A 27,616-nucleotide genomic window follows, 5' to 3' on the forward strand; every position below is an offset into this window, starting at 1 on the left:
AGGGGGAGGGTTTGCAGGGGGGGGGGGACCCCCGGCAGAGTCACGAAGCGCGCTAGCGCCTGATCAATGCGCTGGGTAAGGCGGTCCTCTAAGGGCGCCATAGCTTCCCCCACAGCGCGGTAAATTGAGGTGTCCACCGCCTCATAAAACTCCTCATCCCACTGGAGGTCGGTCAGGGCATCATCCCCTCCATGGGAATCATCATCGTATTCAAAGTCCATGATGATGATTGGGATACACAGCCTAGAAGGCACGTATTCAAAAGGTCTGGGTTTCAGACGCTAAGAAATTCCACCACAAAATATAAGGCTGGGAGACAGCCAGCAGATGGGCGAGATGACTCGCAATTAGCAACAGTGGGGGGGGGGGGGGGGGGGTGGGAGCCCCTGGCACCAAAGTCTGGCAAAGTAAAGATACAGAAAGTCTCGTGGACAATAATGGCCTGGGCAGGTGCCCCAAAGCGAGAAACACGCAGTGCAATACAGACCCAACCGGGCGTTTGAATGTAAATATGTAATACAGACTCCACCGATGCTATCAGAGAGTGGAGCGTAAGCGCTGTACAACGAGCGGAAGTCTCAGAATAGCTGATAGAGACTTCCCGCTCGCGTAATGCCTCAGGCCAGATTCCCTGTACGGCGCGTCACACAGACCCTTCAGGGTTTAAAATGTGCGCGCCGCAGAAACATCCACCGCGCCCCCTGACGGGCGGAGGAACCAGGGACACCAGACAGGCCGCGTAGGAGATCGGCTCCCGCGGTCTCAACAACCGGGCGGGCAACCGCCCGCCAATAAACCGTGACAATAAGCAAAACGAAATCAGCGCGGGGGAAACCCGCACCGCTCACAAGAACCGAAACAGGCTCCACATGCAAAATCTCGTCACATAAAATTCAGTCAGCGTCTCACACGAAGACTCGCAATAAACCAACAAATTGTACAATATTACTGACAGGGTAATAGCGCTACAGTTTTAAGACCACAAGTAGTAAAGCACATCATTTTACCACAGAAAGACTCATAAGAAAAGAAAAACACTTAGCTCGGCTGCTGAGCAGCGAAGAAAGAGGAGGAAGGACCAGTGAGGGCAGACTATCTGGGTGCTGGAGGACCCCTATTGGTGGACTATGGACAGTGCCGATTGGTTCTTTTGTTTGACTACAGTTTCCCCAGAGTTTGATGGGAAATGTAGTCTGTTGTTTTACTATTGGCTGCTGAGTAATAAAGTGAGGAATAGAAGGCATAATCCTCGCCTCCAGTCCTGACATAGAATTCGGTTTTATGTGGTTTGAGCTTCATGTGATTACTGCTTAACCAATGGAGGATTCTCTTTAATGCCTGGTTCATGATACCTATCTCTTCTGACGATGTGATCTTGATGTAAAGCTGTGTGTCATTTGCTTACATGTGGAACGAGATGTTTGCTTGTTGTAAGGTTTTTGTGAGTGGCTCGACGTACAGATTGAATAACGCCGGGGATAGAGTTGAGCACTGAGGAACTCCAATCACATTACTGGATGAAGCTGATAATGTTTGGTTGACTATGAATTTTTGCGATCTGTTCTCTAAAAATGAACTAAACCATCTTAGGACCGTACCATCTAAACCCATCCTATTTTTCATGCGATCTAGTATTTTAGCATGGTTTACCGTGTCGAATGCCGAAGAAAGGTCGAGCAGGACTAGAAGGCATGTTTTGTTGCAGTCGAGGGCAAGTAGAGCGTCTTCCACGATGTGCAGAATTGCTGTTTGCGTACTATGGTTTGGTCTAAGTCCTGATTGGAAGTCAATCAACAGATTGAATTCTGAGATATGTTGGCTCAGAGATATGTTGGCTCAATTGTTGTTGTACACATTTGTGAGAAAGTGGCTCTGTATATACTGTTCCTTAATAGGTACAGGGTGTACAGAGTACACAGTCCCCAAGGGTTTGGCAGAGGCTAAAGTTGGATATAACCTTACTCTCTAAAGTGGTAGCTTGGTCGAGCAGTAAGGCAGTATCAGAGGACAGTGTAAAGCATTTTTTGTACACACTCAGTCAGCAAATGGTCTCACACACTCAATAACTGAACTCTAGGCCAATGGTTTATATATAAAAAATATAGGCTTGTTTTATTTTAGAACCAACAATTGGAATTAAAATGTACTTTCTCAGAATGAGATGCTTTATATAAATACTTTTGCAATATGCAATTGACTTTTGTAAACAGTTACAAGTGGTTGCAATAGGCAACACTATTTTAAACACAATAATGCATTGAGTTCAATGGAAGGTTCATGTTATTTGCCACAGATTACTTTTAGGATTACTTTTGGAATTCCAGGACTGGATCCTAGATTCAGTTCTGGGTCAGTACTTAGAATCAAGTGATGAAAGTCGACTTAATTACTGTGATGATTTTTAAACAATATTTAGCTATTTTAAAAGTTGACACTTAAAAAATATTTCATAGAAAACAGTCAATGATTCCCTATGGCAGAAAATGCAAGTTACAGGTATAGTATGTTCTCGTTACTTTTGCAATCCAGTACTGGGTACCTAGACTCAGTACTGGGACCTTTATCCAAAACAGGTAAGTAATTACGTTTTCAGATATTATACGATTTTTAAAGAATATTTAAAGACTGCAGAAATTGACAGAAGAAGTTTCACAGAAAAACAGTCAATGATTTCCTATGGGAGAAAATTGGGTTACTGGTAAGTACAGTTGTAAGTATTTTTCAGAGATAGTGCTGGGCACCAAGATCCAGCACTGGGAGCTCACCTAAGAGCAGGTGAGTAATTTCGTTTTCGTTACTCGGCTGATTTTTGGTGAATTTTTTAAGATTTGAAAAGTCCACACTTAGAAGAAATTTCAGGAAAAAGCCAGTCAATGTTACCCAATGAAGAAAATAGAGTTATCTGTTTAGAGGTAAGTACTCGACTGGCAGAGTTGAGGTTCTGGGCGTAGACTCAGGGGTCCCCCAGGGTCAGGTAGGTACAGTTGGTTCACCCTCAGCGACTCTAGGGCGGCCGGGTGCAGAGTGAGTTAGGCCCAATGTTATCCTATGAGGGATAGGGGGGCCTTGGTTGGTGGCTGCTGACTTGCAAGCCACGCGGCTGTGGGAGCTGGGCTCCTGGTCACTTACTCAGGGCAAGTGGGGAAGTAGGTAGGTGTAGAGGTTTCACTGCCAGGGCCACTCGGGCGGCTGGGTGCAGGGTGCTTTTGAGCCTTCGGGCGCTCAATTGATTTCAATGGGAAATCTCCGGTTTGGAAAAAGACTGCAAGCTCGGGGACGAGGATTCTTCAGGTGCCACCACCACTTCGAGAGGTAAGTTGGGTAGTTGGAGGTTAGGTAGGTACCCCGGGATTGGGCACAGGGGGCCGTGGGGCGCCGCGTGCAGGGGTGCCTTTTGGTGTCGGGAAATCTTACCCTCTGTTGATCGCGGTTGGAGGGGCACCTTGTTCTGAGGCTGCAGGCTCCTTCAGGAGTGTCGAGGGAGGTTCTTGGGTGCCGGACTCGGGGTCACAGTCGCCGTGGGGTCGTCCTCGTGGTCTTTGTCCACTCCGGCACTGGCCAGGCTTGGCTGGTGCAGAGTGTGCTGGGTTTGTGGTTCCGGCCTGCTGCCAGGGATTAGAGGTAGGTTTTGAGTAGAGCCTCTACTCATGGGAGTCCCAGGGGCTTAGAGCTAAAAGGTAGCCAGGTCCTCCAGGGTTTGTGAGGTTGCTGGCCTCAAGAGATGCCGGGTTGGAGCAGGAGCAGGTTCGAGGGTCGACAGGCCGGTAGGGCTGGGGCCAAAGCAGTTGGTGTCTTCCTCTTTTTAGCAGCTGCAGGGCAGGTCTTCTTTCTTCTTGCTTTTCTTTGTAGTTTTGAATCTGGAATCTGGGGAAGGAAGGTTCAGGGTGCCCCTAAATACTAGATTTAGGGGCGTTACAGGTAGGTGAAGGGCAGGGGCCAATGGGTCCCTGTCCTGGGGTGGGTACACCCCCTATCCTGCCTCTCTCCTGTGGGAGGGGGCAGGAGCCTAGTCCTGATTGGGCAGGGCTTCCCATTTTCAAGATGGCGAGAGCCCGGAGATGTGCTTCACCTCGCCTTCCCCACCTGAGGGGTGGGGTTGGCAGACTGGCACATCCCCTGTCCTTATTTGCGGTTTCCGGACAAGCTTCCCGCCAGAGTGGGGGGTTGCAGTGGCCTGGGGAAGCTCACAGAGGCGGCATGCCTTTGAAGCTTCCCCCTGCCCTCCTGGGGGAGGAGATTTAGCACCTCACCCAGGATGTGCATTGTTGCAGACCCAGGAGAGTAGGGGCTCTCCTACCCAGGGGTCCAGCAACATGTCTGCTGTGTGGCAGCCTAGGCAGCCTCAGAACAGACGTGGATTGTAGGTTTAGGTTTCAGGGGGCCTCTCTAAGATGCCCTCTGTAGTGCTTTGTACATTAAATCACACTTTGGCATCGGTGTGGATTTAATGTGCTGAGCAGTTTGATACCAAACTTCTCAGTCTTCAGTGCTGCCATTATGGTGCTGTGGAGTTCGTGTTTGACAAGCTCCCAGCACCATATACTCTTAGCTGGCAGCACTGCACTTACAGGACCCAGGAATGGACCTGGGTACTGTAGGGGCACAGGGCTCCTGCCTCTGTGCCCACACCACTGGCATAGAGCACCGAGCTAGAGGGGTGGCTGATGTATGCCAGGGCAGTGTAGGTTGTGGGCATGGCACACAGGGATGTGTGCCATGTCGACTCTGTTTTGTCTTGTATCCAGACACTCAGCCTGGAAGAGCAGTGTGTGTGTGTTAGGGTACAGGGCCTCTAAGGGTGGCACAATGAGTGCTGCAGCCCTTAGAGGCCTTCCCTGGTCACAAGGCCCTGGGTACCTAGGGTACCATTTACCAGGGGCTGACATGTGGCCAGGGTTTGCCAATTTGGGTTTTGGCTGTTAGGCAGTTTTTAGGGAAGGAACACAGGCCCTGGGCACCTGATTGGCAGGAGCCCAGGGAACGACAAGGAAAAGTGCATCAGCTATTAGGCAAAAAAAGGGGGGGTTACTGCAACAGAAACCCACTTTCTTACAACATTTTTCCAGGACTTTGGCTAGCATTGGAATGTTTGTTACTGGTTTGAAATTGTTAGGGTCAGCGGGGTTCTCTGTTGGGTTTTTTTAGGATTGGAGTGACTTGCCCTGTTTATAGGCAGTCCGGTATTAAGCCATGTGCTAGCGAAGCGTTAATGATCTTTGTCTATGAGGGGATGAGCAGATGGTTTATTGTAGACCAACACTTTGCCGGTAGAGGATCGTTGTAGTGATTGTTTGGTTTAGTGGACTAAATGATCATTGCAATGACTAGATCATTAATGGGCTTGAATTCAGACCATCCAGCATTATTTTTAGGCGTTTCCAGCTCTGGTTGAGATTGAGGCTCATCTGGGGTGCTCTTAGAAATCCAAAGGCATTCAGCTGCTTTTTTGAGCTCCACTTCCATCGATTTGGCTTTGGCAGTGAAGGAGGAGAAATCTTCACTGCTTATATTTGATTTTGTAGTTGTTGGTGCAGATTCCGTTTCATTGGATTGATCTTTTAGCAGATCGAATAGTTTCCTAGGTCTGTTTTTTTGCATTATCCAGTTCGTTCCTGAAAATGTCTTTTTTTTTTTTTTAGTTTAAAATGCTTTTATTGTATGCTTTTCTGGCCTATCTTAGTTGGATTAGATGGGTTGAGGAAGGGTGTTGCCGCCATTTCCGCTCTGTGGATCTGAGTGAGCGTCTTTCTTCATTGTCAGGGATCCTTTTGAATTTTAAAGGGGCTATGTCTTCAATAATATTCGCCATTGTATTGTTGTAGTACTCCATGAGGTCACTAATGTCCACCATATTACTAGGAGGTTGCAGTCCTGTCTCACAGCGCGTTGCGATGTTATCCATATTGAGCCGTCTAGTGTCACTAATCAATTTTCTGGGTTTTATTGGTTGTGACGAGGCTTTAGGTTTCATAAAGGGTATTTGGAAGGTAACGATGTGATGGTCAGACCAATAGCAGGAGGTGATTTCAATGTTATCAATAGCTTTTTCTTTAGCTATGATCCAGTCGAGGGTAGAGCCTTTGGAGTGGGTTGGAAGATGACATTCTTGGACCAGCGACTGATCCTCGAGGAATGCTTTGAGTGAATTGATCTGATTATCCGTATGGTCCTCCCAATGAAGATTGAAGTCTCCCAAGAAAATATTATTGGAGTGAGGAGAAGAGTTTGCTGTGATGATTTCTATCAGCTGATCTAAGAACCCGGTATTTTTGCCTGGGGGTGGTAGAAAGTGTGAAATTTGCAGTTTTGATTGTCAGAGGATCTTAAGGACATACGGAGATATGCACAAGACTCTTGGGGGTCAGATTGTATTTTCGTTATGGCAATGTCAGATCTATATATACAGGCGATGCCTCCCCCTTTTTTTATTGTCCTGTCTAGTCTCATAATGCAATAGTTTGGGGGGACTAGTAGATCGAGGCATGGGGAAGAAGCGTCAGATAGCCATGTTTCTGTTAGTATAGTTACGTCAATTTCCTGGTTTAGCATAAGGTTGGCTATGTCTGCCACATGTTTCTTTGCTGATTAACAATTTAGTAGTATACACCGAATGTGTTTTTTTTTTGATTGTTGGCGAATCTTGCTTTTAATGAATTATTAAAAAAACTTTTAGGTTGTTCAGATTTAGCATTCTATGGCTAGTCTTTGCAGTCCTGCATGCATTAGTTGGGACCGGCTGAATACTGGGTTCATCGAAATTAGTCGGAGGAATGGGGGATGGTTCATATGATAGCAATAGGGTTTGTATCTCATTGTCTGTTAGATAACTAAGTTGATCACGAGGACAGAATAGCCTGTTTGCCACTACCATTGGGATAGAATTTACTTTATTCTGGGTTTCGTGAGTGGATATCTGTAGTAGATCCAATTTCGCTGGACATTTTTCAGATAAGAGTAGAAGGTTCTTCATGTCTCTAATAGCGGATTGCATGGCTTTATACGTCTTGATGGCTTGCGAGTTGGGATTGTCAGTCTCTATCCTTGGGTGACGAGCACTGCGATTTTCAGACTCCATTGTAGGTTGAGGAGTGATAGGAGGATGTATGGGTAACCATGATGGTATGCTGGCATAGATGGACTCTGGTGGATTGGAGCTACTGTTTGGCTTTCTTTATATCTTGTTGCTGTTTCGCGTTTCTTAGTGATGGACCTATGAGTACATCTCCCGTTATCCTGGTCCAAGACTGTTGACTCCCTCCTAATGCCTGTTTCCAGTAGGTGGTTGGAATCGGTGTAGGGGCTTGATTCGAAGCGGAGGTCTCTGTGGTTAGTGGGGGGGGGGGGGGTAATGTAAATTTAGATAAATGTGCGCTGTTACTGATAGCTTTGGAGCTACTGGAATCCTTTTTCAACTGTTCGTGCTCATTAGCAATGTTGTTTTCTATCCACACAGATTGATTCGACTGTTGGGGTTCATTAGCAATTACGTTTACAATCACAGTAGAATGAATCCTGTGAGGGGAGATTGTTTGCAAGTTGTTATTTGGCGGATTTTTTATGGAGGGCTGTTAAGGACGTGTTCTTTTGAGGTTGAGAAATATTCGTAAAATTTTTCCAGATCTTTGTTGGCGGCTTGGGTGAGAATCGTGTGATTTTTGCAGCATGTTATACTTAGTGTTGCTCTTAATTTTCGAGAGGGTGTTATTAGCATCTTGGAGCCATAAGTAATATGTGCCTCAGTTCCTGTACCTTCAGCAAATTGTTTAGGGCAATTGCGCCATTTAGCCATTTTAGAAGTGAAGAATATAAGGTCGTTAATAATAGTGCCTTTTTTTATAATGAAGGAAGGGTCTAAAATTAAGGTTTCTGGGTTTCTTCTAAGTAGGTTATGCTTAAAAACTTTAGAGGCATTTTTAGAGAGGTTAGGGGGGTACTAAATTGAATAGGAATTATTTTGTTCAGGTTTCAGATGGGGCCTGTCATGATTAATCATTTTTGATCTTGTTATTATTAATCTTCTATTGTTATAACAATCTTGTGGCAGCTGGATGAATATAGAGGAATCTTAACTAGTGTGCTTCCTTGGTTGTTACAAGTTGTTACAAGTACCGTGTCTCAAACTCAGGCAACACATAGACTACACACTAAGTCCATTAGACATTTAGTCATTTCAGGGCTTCTAAAACCACAGTCCCTTATGCAACAGTCACCTAACCAGTCATGTTAACATTAGAGAACTTACTCTAATTATGTTGGATATGCACATGCCTCTGAGGTCCCCTGGGGTCTGCCTATGAGCCTTATTGCAAAACACGGATCTAAAACCAGTTATAAACAACTCGGCAGTAGATGAAGGCCATTCTCGTAAATCATAATAAATAATTAGTCACATTAACCCGCCATACGCCCTAGTGATTCTAAACTATTCATAAGTGCACATTTAGCACTTCAAAAGCTCTGAAACTGAGCATCTCGCACTACTGTAATCCCAGATCACATTTGTACTCTGATTTCTACTGGCTTAACAAAATATTGTTTAGGGGGATCTCTCGGCGCCAAAGCAGTCAGATACAGGTCACAATTCCATACGGTGATTAAAGATCGAACAGCCATGTTTTCAGGAGTTTCTTGAAGAAGATTAGGTCAGCGAAGGGGCAAGGGTAGCTGATTCCAGTATTTGGGAGCCAAAAAAGAAAAGGAGCGGCCACCATATCTAGCTGTGTGGATAAGTTTGAGGCATAGCAGTAGTAGCTCACTGGATGTGAGCAGGCACACCGTGATATAAGGCTGCAGTTTGTTTTGAAGATAACATGGTCCCTTCCCGTGCAGTGATTTGAAGACCAAACACATAAGTTTGAAGAGCACATGTGTTTTTTATGGGAAGCCAACGAAGGGAGCATAATAGGGGTTCCCTATAACATTAACTCCCACCCTTAAACTGTACCCCAACCTTTAACTCTTAAGCCTGTGCCCGTAACCCCTAACCTTAACCCTTAAACCCGAACAAAGTAACCCTGTACACTAAATCCATATAACCAAGCCTTTAACCCTACACCCAAAATCATAGCCTTGTACCTTTAACCCTATATCCCTAACACCATAACCTTAATCCCTGTACCCTCTACCGTATACACTAAACCTTTAAACCCTAGCCCTCAAACCTTTTACCCACAACTTTCACTCTGTCCTTACTTCAACATATTTTGGCAAAAAGGACTTTGGGATGTGTTTGTTTCCCAAAGTATTTATTTTTATGAAGGTGTAGGCTATGCTTTCCTTTTGTAAGCGCAGCAAGCAGCAAATAATGTCCTACACTTAGGCCTGTAAGGACTGTTTTTTAAGGCTGTTACAGCAACGGAAAAATGTTTTCCAATTAGCTGCATAGCATGCCCATGCAGTGGGCTTTTTGGCTTCCTTAAGAAATTGTACTTCCTGGACGTTGGCTCGGAAGAGCCTCAGTGCTGCAACTTGTGATACAACCTGTCGGTCCAGTTGGTGACTGATGGTCTTTATGCACTGAAAGCCTTTACAGGCTGAACTGGTGGTCTCGTCTGGGTCCCTTTGGAGGCGACCCTCACGGACCAAATGCTGGTCCGACCAAGGGATCTTGTTACAGCTGGGGCAGAAATTAAAAAGTTTGTTCTCTACACCATCCCCCTACCGGAGTAATTCTTAACACCCTCATCCTGATACTCTCAGCACGCGTCAGATCTGAAGCAATCCGGCAACCTGAAGTTGAAGTCTTTAGCACTAGATTACTTGAGTACTTCAAGACTTGTCCAAACCTGGTGGTGGTTTGGAGGGTGTATCCAGATGCATTATGGATTTCAGGGGAAGTATCACAAGTTACCTCAAAACCGAAACCTCTTTGAAGAAAAACAAGTTGCTATGTCCTCACCCAGCACTAGAAGGCTGGAGTGAATAGCAAATGCCGCAAACTGTACAGACATGCTAGACCATTACCCAAACCACTTCTGATTTACCTTGTTATTTATTTTTTGGTCCACCCTCCTAGTCTCCCCATAAAAATTCACTTCCAGTCCCTTACTTTCTTTTTACTTTTAACTACATCATCTGTTTTACACTATCATCACTCTTCCCTCTCCTAGCTGTTTCTCTCATTCTAGTCTTTCTACTTGCAATTTTACAAATTATTTTAACTTTAGAGTTAATTGACTCCAGTACATTTTATTTATTTTCCTCACTCTCTCTCCTCCACCTTCTGTTTCAGTCAATAAATTTGTTCCCCTTCCTTTTCAACAGTTTTTGACTTTGAATATTCCTAATTATCTACCCATGATAATCGTACTCACCATCTGATCCCCTTCTTGTGCTATTTCCCCAGTTATTAGATCCGACTATTTATACAAGTCATGTAATTTATCAAACCAGCCCAGGGATTCTAGTTTAGAAATCCCTCCATAACTACTGGAAATGAAAGGACACCATGAACAAGCCAAGTGAATTGTGGACGATCTTAAGTTATGTTTGGGCCAAATTCAAAACATGAGATAAATAGTAGTGTTTAAGGTGTAGCAACAGAATATTTGTGGAAATACCATGTAAAATAGATACTGTGGCCTAAATATGATCTGCAAAAATACGCCTCGAAGGAGTTAATAATAGAAAATCTATATGCAAAGTTACAACATTTTTGTAAACGATATTTAGGAATTATATTTTTCTCTATGCTATTCTGACATGCAACCGTTGTGTATGTGACACCCTAATGTCTTCTAAAGGCTTGTAGCCCGCCTTAGCGCCGGTATAGCCCAGTTACAGAGTGCTAAAAGTCTATTTGAACATTCCACCACTAGAGGGCAGAATGTTCCAACAAATAAAACAAAGTTGCAATCCCCTCGGTCTCCGTGAGGCCTTTGTTCACAGCAACAGTTGTTCATGACAACATTGGAATGTTGGAGCTCCAGGCTTCTACGGGCCATTAGGCGTCCAGAGCACTCCATTGTCTTCAATGGAGCTCTCAACATTCCAGTGTGCTAATAAGGCTAAAGGCATAAGGTAGTAAGGTCAGTGCCTCCTAGGCTAAGGCTATAAGGTGCAAAGTAAGCTGAATTCTTAAAAAATAAATACAATTCTATCCTGTAGGCTTTGAGTATTTGCAGAACCCACTGTAATTCAGTGACAGTGCAATTTCGCAATTGTTCTTTTCTAAGGGATATAAAGTTTACTATAATACATTAGGAGCTAAAGATGTGATTTCTGAAATAGAACACCTTACAAAGAAAATGTATGCTATCTATAAAATAAAAGTGGTTCTTATAAAATGTTCCTGCAAATATCCCTAATATGCTAATGAGCATCTTATTGTGAATAAGCAGATTGTGCTGTCAATAGCTGAAAGACCTGAATGAGTGCAAATTCTGTGTTTATAACTATCCTCTCTTTTTGACACACTGATGTAGGTGCTACTAGATGGTGCTATAGTTGAAAATGCACGATAGGTGGAATATTTTCTTTCTTTCTTTCATGGGATGTTGGAGTGCAATAATCAACTTCTAGTTAGCTCAGAGCACTTCAGGTGATAGGAAAGTAGCCAGGAATTGGCAGGTAGCAGCAGTTTGACCAAATGTCATAGGTGGCTCACTACTCCTTGCTCACTGTCTTACAGTCTAGACATTTGTTAGACACCAGACTGAATAGCTCCGTTTTCAAGAGATCTTTAAAAAGCACTATATCACAATGCAGTAACAATCCAATGGACCAGCTCCCTCTCCTACCACTCACTGACTTTAGGCTTGCCTTTAGCCCCGTAGAGCACTCTTCTGCCTTTCAGCTAGGTTCACGTTGTACACATACCACATCAAATACATTCTGGAGTTTTCTGATCAGTTTTACTCTCAAATGTCAGGTTCAGGGTGTTCCACAGCTTTGGGCCTCGAACTCTTAGGGATCTGCCTCTGTGTTCTTTAATGAAATGTAATGAAAACTGAATTTATTATAACGTCCTTGAATCTATTCGAGAAATAGGCTAATCTTTAAAACAAATCTGTTTCATCCAATCATCATAATCAATCGGTATTTTCTGATATGTGCACGTTTTGTTCGCACTCAATAATAAAATTTAAATTAAACCTGAAACTCTAAATTTCTCCCTTGATCAGTAATTACAAATTGCACCAATTCATCTAATTTTCTTGAACATTTTTCTTTCTGTATGATTTGTTTCATCTTAGTTATAGCACACTACTTCAACATCTCTTTACAGATTGACTATTATTGCAGACTCGACTGCCTGTGGAAGAACAAGTCTAAGAAAGAAGATGAGAACACAGAAACCATGGAAAATATGACTCGACTCTTGCTGGAGAATGTTCTCCCGGCTCATGTCGCAGCACATTTTCTCAACAACAATAATTTTAACGAGGTAAAAACTTTTACAGCTGTAGTTATTCGATACTTCCAGCTCCCTTTTGTTGTATTGCATATACGTTGTCTCTTTCAGGGAAGACATGTTGAATTTGTGTCTTCTCAACAGTTCCCATTTCCTCCCCAAATTCTAGTGGGTGTCTTCTGGTCAAGCATGGAATGACAATATATATACAAAACAAAAGAGGGGCATACAATAGAATGAAGAATATGTATGTTAACATAGGTGGTGACATTATGATGTTTGTAAGAAGCAAGGGGTGTTCTGTGGTATCACCTTACCAGCGGAAACAGGTGATCTATGTGGGCTGGGGTGTTAGGGAAGGGGTTGTCGTATCTGCAGTGGTTGGTACTCCTGCTGGGCTGGGGGTGTACTATTCAGATGGAAATCAATTAAATAAACTACATATGATAAGCACTAGTAGTGATATCAACTTTCTTACATATTCATACATTTATCTAAAAAATACAGCACTGGTCGAATAAACCATATTTAATAAAGATCAGCTGTGACGGGTATGGAGGAGGTATATGAAAAAACATAGACATTGAATGGTTGAATATATTTGTTTACGTAAGCCTGTACATACTCATTTTAAAGTATGCAATGTTTTGGGTTAAAATGGATCTGGTTTTTGATATAAACATTCCAACATAAACTTGGGCAGTGAGAACAAATCACAGTGTATCAAAAAGTGAAAAGGTAATAATTTTTTAAACATGTTAGGCATTTCTAAACACCGTAATGAATTAAACTATAACCTTTTACTTTCACAATACCATGACAAATTAATTCACATGAGAACAGAACATATGGCAGTGCTAGATCATGGATAAGATATGAGAGAATAAAACTGTGACTAAGAAAGAGGAAAAGATAGTGTTATGTTGAAACTAAACTGCCAGTTAATAGGAGGATTTGCATTAACTTGTGACCAAATACAGGATACGGCATATGTATGTTTCAGCATTACCAGCCACAGGGGCGGCCCGAACCACCTGAACCAGGGGCAGTCAATATCTAATCCAAACAGTGGTTCAAGAAGCAATTTACTAAGCAAGTGCAATACTTCCTGATTTTGTAAGCAGAGACGTGGACACTTCGGCCAAATTGTCGCGCGATATCGGTGATTTATTCACCTGGTCTGTAGCATGATCTGCAGAAGTTGCGGACAGATTTAGCCCGCCTGAAAATCTCTCTTCCCTGTGGCCTATTTATGCCATGTTTGCCCAGCATTTATCTCTATGAACATTTGTGAACACTGTTCGAGCGCTTGAAAGAAATAAAACGTTGGAGTGCTTTTTAGAAATAGAATTTTGGACGCGCTACTGACTTTTCCAGTCCTGATGATGACCACATGATTGCAGAGCGGTCGAAACGCCGTTGACGCATATATGGCCAGAAAATTAACGAAGAACACATTATTTTGTTTCATGTTGTTCCCTCTGTATGACATTTTTTCGTTTGTCACTTGTCTGGTTTGTAATACACATTGTCTTTTTGTACCAGCACATTGTACTGAGCGCCTGTGTCTTAAATATTCTTAGCATATATTAATTGTAATAAATCTGCTTATTTTTTGATAATTACTCTGTATATGGGTTTCTCTTCTCTCTTCTTTGTATTTCTTTTACTAATTATTGTTAGGGTTGGTTGCTTATAATGTGTATTTGTCTGTAGGTATTGCACTTGCTTAGTAAATTGATTCTTGAACCACTGTTTGGATTAGATATGCATGTTTCAGGCCACAGGTGTATCCATCACCTAGGCCTTCATCAGGATGAAACACATACAATCAAGAGAGGTTAAGAGACCAAAATAGAAATTCTAGGAACTGTAAATAGTTACATATCCAGATGCAGAAACACTAAAACAGAGCAGAGGACAACGTGACAATGGACTGATTTACCTTTAGTCAGAAAGTATGATTCATGCCACAATCAAAAGATCCCACAGTGTCTTAATTCACATGCACTTTTCTTAATTAGCATGCATCATACCGAATGGAATCAAAATTGTGTTTGAACAAATTAGTAGGGAGGGATAGAAATAGTATGCTACGGGTACGTGCATACAACGAAGAAAAAAAACTGACACTGCCAAAAGTTCAAAGTATGTAAGTGTGAATTCGGTTTTCACACAAGGTTAAAAAAGTGATAAATATGCAAGTAGTAAACTTGAAGAATAGAACACTTTGCCTTTAAAGGATTAGAGGGAATGTACAGCTAAAGCAGGTTTCTCCCTTTTGCTGTAACATGAATCAGTGACTGAAAATATGCAACAAATCTGCCACACTGACACCTTGTGCAATACAATGGGTGCCAACAAAATTCATTTTTGCCGGCGGTCCCACATGCACAGCTCAATGCATAATGTATACAGAGGCTTGCATAACAAAGTTTCCTCTGTGTGCATGAGAGCCATGGTTGGTTTTCCCTACCTTAGTAAACCATTCTTTACATGGAGGACTCAAGCAGGACAAAACAGTGACGGTCAGACACACTAAATAGGGCGGGGCTATTGTCCTGTGACCTGGCAGTCCGGTATGAAATGGGTGGTCAGGCCAATAATTTCAGACAGCGAAGCCAGCAGAGGCTCTGCCATCGGAAACCTGGAAGTTTCCCGAACTCTAAATGAGAGAGCAGAATCGTGAGTTTGGTGAGAGGGGAGCTCCACCAATTTCCGCGGGGGTTCCCACCCCACCAAACTCTAGATGAGCTCCTAGTCTGCAATGTTGTTGGAATTCTCTGCGACAGAGTGCAGTTCTGACACCTAATGCAGTTTTACTGCTCCGCAAAAACATAGGACACCCTTCAGTAAGGATGGGCATGATTATTTACTTTTCATTGATCCTCTTAATATTTCATCATCTACATATGCGAAGCCGGGATCTCACCCTGCAGCTGCTCATTAGCAAGTTGGCCCGTCCTGTCCCCTCCACTTCCCCTGCTTACTCTTCCCAGGAAGTGGTGGCCAGAGCACCTCTCTCAGCCATTCTCTCATTCCCAAGCACATTCTTCGACCTTGTCATCTTGGTGTCATCAACAAGGCAATGGGTACTATCAGTTGTCTATATTTGCAATACACTCTTTCTCACAGAGCAATCGCATAAGTGAAGGCCGTATCCTAGTTTTCCCATGTAGTTCGGAATCTGACCTGATCACATAGACAGTTCTGCAGGGGCAGCTCTTCTCCAGGAGCGTCACCCTACCTGTTGCAAGCGCAGGAGGCAAACACAAATAAATACAATGGCATTTTAATTCCATTTTATTAATTTGCCACCGCACCGGCTTGCGGTGTGTACAATGCAAGGATGGAGGAGGGGCTGAATCCTGCAAATGCAGGATTACAGCACTGGTCTACAGTGCACATGACGGATTGGCCGCTTGTCTATAGCCATCCTAGCCAACATGCGCAGTGTAGACCCAGCAATCCAAAGGCTGTGAAACAGACTGGTGATTGCTGGCACAGGCCCCCAGCCTCAAAATGAGCGCTGGGTGAGCCTGCTTCCACCAATTCTGGAGCTGCGTTCACAGCGTGCAAACAGCTCCAGGATTGGTTGGAGTTCCGTTCCACGAGCAGGAAGGACGTCCTTCTTTTTCATGCTCGTGGAAGGGAGAAGTGCTGCAGCGGTCGTGCACCCACTCCGAGTTAATGGTGAGTAGCTCTTTCGCGCCCCCACCTTTTTTTAGTGAAGGCAGCCATCACTACAGTTCTGGTCAATAAATGCTTGCTTATGTCATTTTATTTACAGTTGTAGCCCGTAACATTTAGCTAGTAGGGCAGCTCGGTGTTGCCTTGTACATAAAACAGCTGAAGATAAGGCACATATTACTGAGAACCGATGTTGAATTAAGCTTCGGAAACAGCCACCTATTGCAGCCCTCAAACTCTGTGCCGTGCTCTTAGGTGATGGTCACAGAAATTAAAATGAAAGTGGCTTCTGCTACTGCTGGATCAATAAGGATGGAAAAGGAGAAAAACTAAGAATTTGAGAGAAAAATAAGCAAAAATAACAACAATAAATTAAACTTGATACAACAACAAGCAGACCTGAACCAAACTACAAATGAAACCATAAAGGCACGTAAACAGATTTGTGCAAAGCATCATGCATTTTTACAATGTATACACCACAAGAGAATGACCTGCTTAAGTGTCCAACATTCCTATGAGATTTTATTTTCTCCCTTTCATCCTGGCAGGATTGGTACCACCAGTCGTATGATTGTGTCTGCATCATGTTTGCCTCCGTTCCTGACTTCAAAGTGTTTTACACAGAATGTGACGTCAACAAGGAAGGTCTGGAGTGCATCCGGTTGCTAAATGAAATAATTGCTGACTTCGACGAGGTAACACCGTTTTCACTCGCCTAACTAAAAATCAAAATGCACTCTGCGTTAGCAGCTGTATGGTATTTCTGAGTGGGGCAACCAATCACAGTAGAGTTTTGGCATGAACAACTGTTGGTTGCCTTTGGCTTTCAGTGAAAGCGTGAAGGGAGGGCACAAAGCAGACACGCATAGAGTATGTTGGTCTATGCACATTGAGATTAAGGGGAGTCGGCTAATAGGTCTACAGAGGATAATTGTCTTTTCCCATCCTTATGCACCCATAATTGAAGATCAGGCAATTAACAATGATGGTCCCTGAGGAGTGGTCATTAATGCTCATTTATGATGGTTGCCTGCGTGCAAATGCTTTGCACATCAAGAAGAACTACTTGAGAGGATGGCCTGCTTGTATAACAAAATAGAGTGGGAAACCACACACCAGGCTTGCCCTGCACCCTGCAAAGAGACACGACTGAATGAGAGAGCTGGTGTGCCGTGGAAGAGGTTCCCTGCCTCCTCCTTCATGGCTGCCTTCGTCCCGCCTGCATTGCTTCTTTTAGTGCTCCTGAGTCGCATCTACTTGCCTGTGGACTCTCCTTCCCGCCTTTACTGTCTATGGTGTATCTCCATGCAATTAGACATATATTTATCTATTTATTTATTCTCTTTGTTATGGAATGTTATGCATCGCCATATGTTGCCATTGACACTTCGGAGGCTTAGTAGGGATGCTTAAGATGGTTGATGAAGATAATGTTCACAGAGAGTCCGAATCAATCTGAACATAGGGACTGATCCAGGATCGGCGATCTCTCAGTCGCTGATCGTGTAATATCAGGTGTTCAGTGAAAAGCCTTTCTTAGCAGCTCAGTCTTCAGGAGTATCTTAAACGGCACATAGTTGAGTTCACCCCACAGACGTGGGTTTCGTTTCTTTCAGGGTCTGGGTCCTGGAATCCCCAGTGAACTGACACAGTGGTTTTATTTTGGGATGGGATGGGATGGTCAGGTGAGAGGATGCCATTTGAAAGTTCATGATTGCTTTTTTGGGGGGAGGGGGGCTGGTCTAGATAGCATTGCATTAGCTCAAGCAGACTATTACAAGTGCCCATGCGAGTTATACTCTATGGTTGCTTACTAGGACCAGGAGAATTTCTCTAAGTAGTGCTAGCTACAAGTTCACAATTGTCTTTGCTGCACTCAGTTGGGGTACAAATATGTGTTCTGAGTTAACTATGGTCACCAGTATGTTCTTTATGTGAATTAAGCTTGCACTGCTGCTGCCCTTCTCTGTGTGTTTATGCATGTAATAAAGGAAAATATTGCATGCTGCTGCTCCTACTTTACCAGTTTGAATGCCTGAAGCAGCCCTGTTTTGCTTTGCTGTACCGGTTTTATCCATGTAGAAATCTTGCACAGCTGATGCCATCCTGCACCCATTCTACCCATGCTAACAGAGCTTGTACTGCTTGCTATGTGAAGGCAGACTTTGCTCTGTGTGTTTATGTGTAAAGAAGCTTGTACTGTTGGCGCCTATGCTCTCCCTGTTATGTGTGAACAAAGTTAACCTTGCACTTCTGCTACACATTTTCTCGTGCTGTGTGGGATTTGTTTAACTGCTGCTGCCCGGGATAAGTGGCAACCCGTAATGTGACTCTGCAGTGGGGCGGCCCACACGTGTGCAAACTCACCCGTCCACACACACCCATCTATACACATGCTCACACCCATTCACAGCATTCAGTTGCAAATACATATATATATATATATATATACATACATGCGCACACACACATCCAAACTTTAAAAAAAAGAAAAGTACCTCCTGGGCAGTCCAGCGGGAAAAGAAGCAGATGGCACAGAAGTTGCTGGACACTTCAGGCTGGGAAAACAAGAAGATCCCTCCTTCTCCTCTTACTCACTGACCCTGTCATGCGCCGGCCAATGAGAGTAAGACATTCCCTCAATCGTCAGAGTTGGATGGGGTCAGTGAGAGTTACTGATCTCAGCACACTCTGATACGAACTATTACTGATTAACAATCAGTTCTGGGCACTTTAGGGCCTAAACCTGAAGCACCCAGGTCCGAGTCTATCAGTGAAGTGCCTCCTTGTCATTAGGGGGAGGGGGGATATCACAGGGCTTTGCCAGACTGAGGCGGTCATGCCCTCAGGGCTGTGAAATATTTAGCCTGGCAAACTTTGCATCAGGCTGACTGGTGCCTGTGCATTTAGCCCATGAACAACGCCGGGCTGTTTGACCTGAATATCAGACTGGTCTTTGCTCAGCCTGATGGACACTCTTCATGCTTTGCAAAAGGGTGGCGGGGTGGAGCCTCTCCACCCTTAATGATGGGCCACGCCTGCCCTAGATGTGCTGGTTCCATTTATGTTAGAAGAACCATTGGTTTCTGACGGCATTGAGCCTCTTCTCCTCAAGGTGCACATATGCTTTCTGACGTCTGAGCCATAACTGTCCTGTATGAGTGCAAATTTCTGTATTCTGAGTTTTGCTATGCCATTATGTACGCCGTGCCTGCTCTGCATGTATGTATTTATTCTTGGATGTGTGTGAGAAAGAGATAGGAAGAGTTGGCCATGCAGAGGCTATTTTGTGAACTTTGCATTGCTTCCGGCCGAACAGTACATGTATTCTCAGCAAAGAAAGCTTACTTTAATGCTGCCCATCTTACACCTGTTCTGTCTCTGGATAAAGCATATCTTGCTGCTGATTATCCTGTACTAGTACTGTGCGGCTAGTGAGGATTATATTTGTTATACAAACATCAAAACAATTGCCTCTGTCTGGTTAGATTGCCGATTTTGGTGCTGGAAACCAGGGTTCGAGCATCTGGGTCGTGTCCACATTCTGTGATTCCGGGCAAATCACGTAATATCCCCGTGCCTGAATGTGTAACGTAGCCGGTGCTCATGTAAAGCGCTCCAATACCTTCGGGTCGAGTTCGCGCTATATAACAATCTGCAAAAAAAAAACGCTTGTACAAATTCGGATAGGCTGTATTTAAAGCTTTGTTCCTCTGCTATTAAAAATACAGTGATGTTTTATCTGCTACTAGTGTGACATACTTTCTAGTGCAGCTGTCATAATGCCATTTTCCAGATTTGTAGAACAAGTTTTGACACCAATTTAAAAATACTTTAGCCATTAAATCACTGCAGTCAAATTATCTATGAATATTTTGCAGAGAAGACTATAACACACCAAAACAACTGAAACTTGCTTTGCTTTGAAATCTATCATTTGAACTATTTATTTTCTTCCAGCTGCTGTTGAAACCTAAGTTCAGTGGTGTTGAAAAAATTAAAACTATTGGAAGCACCTACATGGCAGCAGCAGGACTCAGTATTACACCCGGACAGGAGAATAACCAGGTATGGCACTGTTAAGTGTTTCAAAGCCCTTATGTTTTGTGAAGGGTTTAACAGCAGTTGGGGTGAGAGAGACACTGATTGCATATATTCTTCATTAAAGTTCAAAAAAGTTCTTAAAAAACATGCAATCAAATAAAAAGGATATTAATATTTAGTTGTGACCGAGTCAGAACTCTCAGTAACAAGTTCCTGTGATGTGCATTACAGACACTGCCAAAGACCTCTATATGGCTCGGTATGCAAACAGAGTACAGGTTTTTTCCTCCTATTCAGCTCTAATCTCTAGAGCAGGGGTCTCCAACCTTTTCTGTAGTGAGAGCTAGGCAACTTGTTCATTTTTACCAGACACCCCCACGCCCAGCTTCATTGACTTTACGCCTTGTGTCTACCAAACCAGATACTATGGTTTAAACAAAATACTTTGACTAGGGATACTATGACAAGGCTACCATGTGTGTCAGTGTGTCCTTGGGGTTGTTTGAACATGTGTGTGTATGAATCGGATCTATGTGCATGGAAACCTGTGTCATATATACTTGTGGGACAGGACATACCTTTCACTATATGTGAAACATACAAGCGTTCTTTTTAAATGGGAGAAATTTAAAGTACAAAAACATGTTCTGCATAATAGTTCATAATATGGAACATTTGTCTGAACTTTAAATGGTTCACACTTAAAATAATGGTTGCACTTTTCAGTTATAAATATGACTTTATTAAAGTGTTCGCTGTCAAAACGGATGCCTCAGAGTTGAGCAAAGGGGCCGTCTCATCTCCGCTCAAATGAGGAGGACCTATACCAACTTGTAGCTTTCATCTCTAGGAGGTTACTTTCCAGGGAACAGAGGTGGAGTGCTATTGAGAGGGAAGCCTTTGCTGTGGCCTGGACCTGAAGAAGCTGAGACCATACTTATTTAGGACTCAAAAACAGGTTCAGACAGTCCACAGGCCCTCCGGTGGATAATGTAAATGAGGAGTGAGAAACCAAAATTGTTGAAGTGGTGCATCTCCCAACATAGAATGGACTTTACGGTGGAACACTGCCCTGAGTCAGACCACTCCAATGCAGATGATCTATCCAGGTTTTTCTGTGTTAATGATGAGAACTCCAAGGATGTTGGGTAGTTCTCCCTACTTTGAGCTGGGGGAAAACACGTGTGGGGAAAACATGTGTTTTATCTGTTAGCCATAGGTTGGTCTTTCCCCAAACTTTAGGCCTGCTTACTGCCATTTCTGTTGATGAAATTAGTTTATGTTGGCCTTGGGACTGCTAACCAGGGGTAAACTGCTAACCAGTGGTAAATGTTCTCCCTCAAACATGATTTCATAGTCTTACACACAATTGGCTTATTTAATTTACTTATAAACCCCTTGTAGAGTGGTATGCCATATACCCAGGGCCTGTAAATTAAATGCTACTATTGGGCCTGCAACACTTATCGAGCCACTCACATAAGTGGCATGTAAAACATGTCCCAGGCCTGCCATTGCAGCCTGAATGCAGTTTGAAACTGCCAATTTAACTCGTTTGCCAAGCATTAAAGTCCCCTTTTATTGCATATAGGTCATACCTAAGGTAGGCCATAGGTAACCCATAGAGCAGGGTGCATTGTAATTAAAAGGTTGTACATGTACGTTTAGGTTTTACATGTCCTGGTAGTCAAAACGCCTGAATTTGTTTTCCCTGTTGTGAGTCCTACCTGTCCCTTAGGATAACATTGGGTTGCCTTATTACATTTAATATGTACTAACTTTTGATTGGGACCAGGTAGCCAGTTCATGTTTAGTATCTATGAATTTGTGATGAAACCTCATCTCAATGGTACAGTCAAATTTGTAAATAAAATGGTAAAAATTCCACTTTTAGGAAGTTGCCATTTTCCTGCCCTTAGCCCTTTTGTGACTGCAGTCTGTCGGGTCACATGACTGGGTGTAACTGATAGTTTTGCCTGGGAGGAGTCCACAAAGTCTGTCACTCAATAGAGGGATTAGGTGTGCCTGTATCTACTGGCATGAGGGGGGGAGAGGGTCTGAGCTGAGCACAGCCCTACTTTCAACTGAATAGGCTGTGCTCTGCCTTCACAAAAAGGACTTATCACCTCCACATTGTCACTGCAGCCAGCTTGGAGTCAGGGCAGGGGAGTCCAGACATTCCATGCACTTCAAAGAGACTTTCTAGAAGCTTATTCCACCTTCCAGAGGTAGGAGACCAAGTATAAAAATAGGGCCCTCAGATCCAATCTTCAGTTTACTTTCTGAACCTGCGGAAGAACTCTTGGAGGACTGACTGCTTCTGTGACCTGCTGTACCTGGGAGGATTGCTTCGCTCCTGGAGCTTGCCTTGAACCCTCATAGACCACTCCTCCATCTTCGCCTGCACCCAGAACTACGAGTGATTCCAAGAGCTAGTTTTCTGGCCTCCTGTTCAGAGCTACAGGGACACAAGACTCCCACCCTCTTGAGCACGCACCTGGACCCAGTCTGAATGGGTTCTGAAACCCAAGTGGTGTCCCACAAGTCCTGGACCCTTGGTTATGGTACTAAATGTACCCAGATAGCGAAATTAAAGACTGAGAATGTTGAAAATGTTTGGCTAAAAACTGCTCTGAGAACCGAGGGGAGACTGGGACCAACTTGCTCGTCTGTCTGCCCGAGGTGCATCGCCCGTCAGCCCCACTTTGTGGCTGATCCCACTATGTTCTTCTCCACAGCAAGAAATCCTACTTAGCAGTCCTTCACCAAAGGGCTATTTAAGCCCCTGGAACTGTGTTTGGCTACAGTCTCCTGCCTTGTCCTGTTTTCAACTTCGATAAAAGCAAATAAGTCCGAACGTTAAAATCATCTCCACAGCTTTGACCCACGACCCCTCAATGAAGAGGCTCCCTCCTCAGACACAGCCTGCAACCTTGCCCCGCTGAACTTTACCTTCTCAGAACATTTTTCTCAAACTTTCTTTAAAGTCCGAAAGTACGTGCTGAGTGGGCTCAATCCACTTCTTGAATCTGAGCTGTGCCAAAGTGCAATGGTGTACTGGCCCATCAGAAAAAGTGTGTTTGCAGAACACCGTGCCAAACTGGCTAAAGAAAACACATGTTTGCTAAAGGAGCCAATCCTTTTAAATTCCCTACCAGGAGGAGTGATGGTGAATGAATTAGGATTGGCTTTAATGATTGAGGCCTGCTCAATAAGGCTCCTCTGGAGTTGGATACTTGGTGAGAAAATCTGGGTCATGAGTCGCCGGTCTGTGATATCTGTCCATCTGTCTTTTTACTGGTGGGCAAGAACATGGTTTTGACCAGTAAGGCATCATTAAATGGAAATAAACGCCAAGATATTGCGGGCCCCAGCTGCAAACATTCTATGTAAACATTTGTCTCAGTCTCAGTGGATGTCCAGGGTTCATGTCAAGTTGCATGACAACTGGTTGCCCTTTTGTAATCTCATGGTGCAACATCAGCTGAGCTCAGGTTGATGTTGGTTTGGGATTAAACATAGGTGGAGCAGCAGCATCGAGGTGGTGGGGCCGGTGTGGAAGTCTGTTATTGGGATCAGCACTGACCTAGTTGTGGGTCCCAAGAGCACAGACAGTGCCAGGAAAAGGACTTCTAGAAGTAACCTGAAATGAGGACCTGCAGGTCTTTGGGCTCCAAAGGTGCGCCAAAGGCAGCAGGAAGCTAACTGAATATCTGTAGCATGACCTCTTTGAAGGCCTCATACTGCTGCCGGCTCAACAAGAACCTGAGAAACTCAGAGCACATCAGGATCAGCTGTGAAATCGACTCCATAACCTATGACCTCAACGGAGTGTGACATGCATCTTTACACCCCTCATGCCTTCTCCTTGGATTTGGAGTGGCACTTTGCTTTTTTGTGCTTACATTTAGACATATACTTACCAATAGAGTTTGAGTGGGAAGTGTAGTGGTTGTAGGAACAGCCCCATGATTGAGACAGAGTACTGGTCCACAGCATGGAGCGGGACCTACACAAAGGCTAAGATTTCTTCTTGTGCTTGGCAATGTACAGTTTCAGCTCCTGCTCTCAAATTGCCTTCAGGTGCATAAGGGTACACTTATCACATGACCTAGTCATATCCTGGGACCAGACACTAAAGGCCAACTTTTTGCAGATCTTTGACCGCCATTTACTTCCTGCTGTCGCTGCACAACTTGAATCCTGATGTTTTTGGTGGAGGGATTAATCCCTATCCCCTTTTTGGAATTTTTTAGAAATTACTGGGAAAAACCAAAAAAACAGGAAAGGATCTGCGTTAAAAGGTGCTAAAAGAAATGAACTGACAATAATCACAAGGGTGGCAATTATATGGGGTTCAGATCTATGAATTCCAGGGCATAATGGAGCTAAGGCAAAGCTGTACAGTGCCAATTAGCAGCACGCTGGGAGCATTGCTTTGAAAAATCTCCAGCTCTAGTTTGATGCCTGGGGAATATTCGAAGGTGAAGCAACTGCAATTGGAAGAATCCATCAGAAAGTAATGCCTCTCAAAATTCTGGTGAGTTAAGTTCCCTTCTTAGATTTTTCACCCGGTTCGGCTCTTCATGAAACCAAGTCACCACCTGTTGTAATTTCACTGCTGTGTAATATAGGGGTAAGTGGGGCAGTTATTGCCCTCCGTTTGCCCATGGGAGCGTCTGAGCTTCCAGTTTAATACGGCTAGGCGTGTACACCAAAATGATTAAGCATAAACGCCGTCCAAGTCTTTAATTTGTTTACTCAGCTGTGAGAACATAAGGCAACATGGTAGAAAGACCATTTTAGCATATCTGATCCTTCCCATAATAGACTATGGCAGTGATTTCCAGAACTCTACTGAGCACCTCAGTCCCTCCAGAAACCTTCCCATATCAAATGAGCACTGTTCCTGTCTAACATTAACTTGCATGTCCAAGTGTGCTCCTACGTTCGGAAGAAAATGCTTTTCCACTCCTTGAAGAACCCAAGGAGTGAATAAGTATGATTCTCCACAGTTAGTGAGTAAGCCTAGGACATCTTGAACATGTCCTGGAGAATAGAAACTGACTGGTCCATAGCTCTTAAATATATTAATGTATTGTCAGCGTACAACAATATCGCATTGGTTCTTTCACCAAGCTGTGTCCCCCCAGAGCTAGATTTGAGTGCAATTTACACACTAGTGGCTTCATAGCCTGTTCAAAAAATATTGCAGACAGGGGGTATCAATGTCTGGTACCTCTTCCTAGCTTCCAACTTTTTTGAGATCCATCTGTTTACTTAGATTCTCAGTGTTGATTCTGTATTTAACAATTTGAAAACAAAGTTGGGGGCGAATTCCATCTTTTCCATGACTGACCATATGTAGTCTCAATCTACTGTGTCAAATGTATACTCAACGTCATGTATCACTACTGTGGAGGCTTCCTCAGATGTTATCAGCGTGTGCGTTAAATGTGTGAATCATCTAATATCATGCTTCTGATCGGGACAAATCAGGATTGATTGCCAATTGTTTTTTTCTGAAAGCCAAATACAACCAGAAAATTCTGAATAGAATCAGTTCTCATTATGATGATTGTCTTGCTGGCAGTAGCTGCAGCAATCTCTGAGCATAACCACTGTCTATTGTTTATTCAACCATTTACTCAGGGATGCTGAGTAGACTAATTGCTGTCAGGTTTGAATATAAACTGTCTGACTGGCATTTACTTCAACACTCTCTGATATTTATAACCAGAATCTGGTTTTTAAGAAAGCAAAACCCGATGACTCTGAACCTCTTCATTAACTACATAATTAAAAACACTTTTCTCTTTTCGCTGCAGACACTCCAGCCTAGTACTTCACGTAGGCCCTCATTATGTGAGTGTCCCTTTAATTCTGATAATGACATGCACCAGTCCCATCGGAATTTTATTGAAGATCTTGTTATGTGAATATTTGTATATTTTGCAATGGCTCTACAAGTGAACTGAGACTTTGTGTTCATCATGTGTCCCCACAGGATCTAGAAAAACAACATGCTCAAATTGGAATCATGGTAGAGTATGCCATTGCTTTGATGAGTAAATTGGATGGCATTAACAGACATTCCTTCAACAATTTCCGACTGCGTGTTGGTAAGTTTTGAGTAATGAGAAACTAGAATGTAATTTTGTAGCTTGTAAAGGCGTCTAATTCTATTCTGTTTGTCTATTTCCTTCTCTACTTTTAAAATCTAAAACTTAAATGTTCATCGCCTAATCGGATCTATTAGGAAGGCTCTGGAATAGCCTTGCTTAGACATTTAAAGATGAACAGATTTTCAGAGAAAAATCTTGAACCCACTTTGTGTGGGAATTTTCAGTAATACAAGAAACTCTGAAATAATAAAACATGACACTATTGCTCTATTGTATTCCCTTTTTCTTTTCTGGCTTTTCAGTTGTGGGGTGAAGCCACATATGCTGAGAGGCTGTGTTCTACATTTTCACCAAAATCATAGGTTTTACCCGCGCCACTGAGCCAGCCTTGCTCACCCAGGCTCATGACATGATGGTTAGTTCTAGATGTATTCATTCACAAAAAAATGCCTACCACTGGTACTGTTTTGATCACTATTTTCTAAAGTTATAGTAATACCTCCAATTTATACATTATGCACCACCTTTAAACTTTTTGTATTTGTTACCTACAAACCAAAAAAGTACTCAAAATTAAAAATGGAAAACTTCTTACTATACGATTGATTTATAATTTACGTAACACATTCAAATTATTATAACTGACACATCTCTATACATAGTGTATTCAACTATGTAGCCAGACTACAACTTACCACTGTACCATGCATTGTGTTCTCCCAAACCATATGATTTACGATGTGATAATTATTATTATAAATACTATTATTTTAAATGGTGTAAGTGATATAATATAAAACTGAATAAGCAGTGCATGGAGAAGGCGCAAGTTGTAGTTAATGTAGTGTGGCTACAGAGTTGAATTCATTGTATATCGAGGTGCGCAAGTTCTAATAATTTGAAGGTGTATCATAAATATTCAACTAAAAGGTATAAGTAGAAGTTTACAATTTTTTATTTTTGTGTAGTTTACGTTTCATTTGTAGGTAAAGAATAAATAAAGTTATATGAATTTAAAGGTGGTGCCTAGTGTTTAAATTGAAGGTTTAACTAGAACTTTAGAATTTGTAATGTTTGTGTATTTTAAGTTAGTTTTATATAGAAAGAAAAAGTGGAGTGGTGTACACTGGAGTGGCATAGAGTAGAATAACAGAGTGTAGTGTCTTAGAGTGGATTTGGCTACAGTGGAATAGCATACAGTTGAGTGGCATAGAATGGAATGGCGTAGATTGTGAAAGTGCACAGTGGAGTGACATAGATTAGTGGTGTGGACTGTTGTAATTGAAACAGTTGTAGCATGAAAGTGTGTGAACAGATGTAGATATAATGTGGCAGGAATATACATTGAGGTGTTAATGATAAAATCTGGTAGTATGTATGAATAGTGTAAGTAGTGTTAAAG

General features: G+C 43.0%; 1 protein-coding gene across 4 annotated transcripts in view; it reads left to right on the top strand.

Moving 5' to 3' along the window:
* ADCY7 (adenylate cyclase 7) overlaps positions 1 to 27,616 on the top strand; it is a 621,989-nt gene that overhangs the window by 587,419 nt on the left and 6,954 nt on the right. For all 4 annotated transcript variants that reach the window (XM_085639173.1, XM_085639172.1, XM_085639171.1 and 1 more), the window contains 4 exons: positions 12,227 to 12,385; positions 16,594 to 16,740; positions 20,006 to 20,113; positions 26,097 to 26,211. In XM_085639173.1, coding sequence (XP_085495299.1) covers positions 12,227 to 12,385; positions 16,594 to 16,740; positions 20,006 to 20,113; positions 26,097 to 26,211 — 529 coding nt within the window. The remainder of the gene's footprint in view (positions 1 to 12,226; positions 12,386 to 16,593; positions 16,741 to 20,005; positions 20,114 to 26,096; positions 26,212 to 27,616) is intronic.

The sequence above is a fragment of the Triturus cristatus genome, chromosome 12, assembly GCF_964204655.1.
Source record: "Triturus cristatus chromosome 12, aTriCri1.1, whole genome shotgun sequence".
Taxonomy (NCBI): Eukaryota; Metazoa; Chordata; class Amphibia; order Caudata; family Salamandridae; genus Triturus; species Triturus cristatus.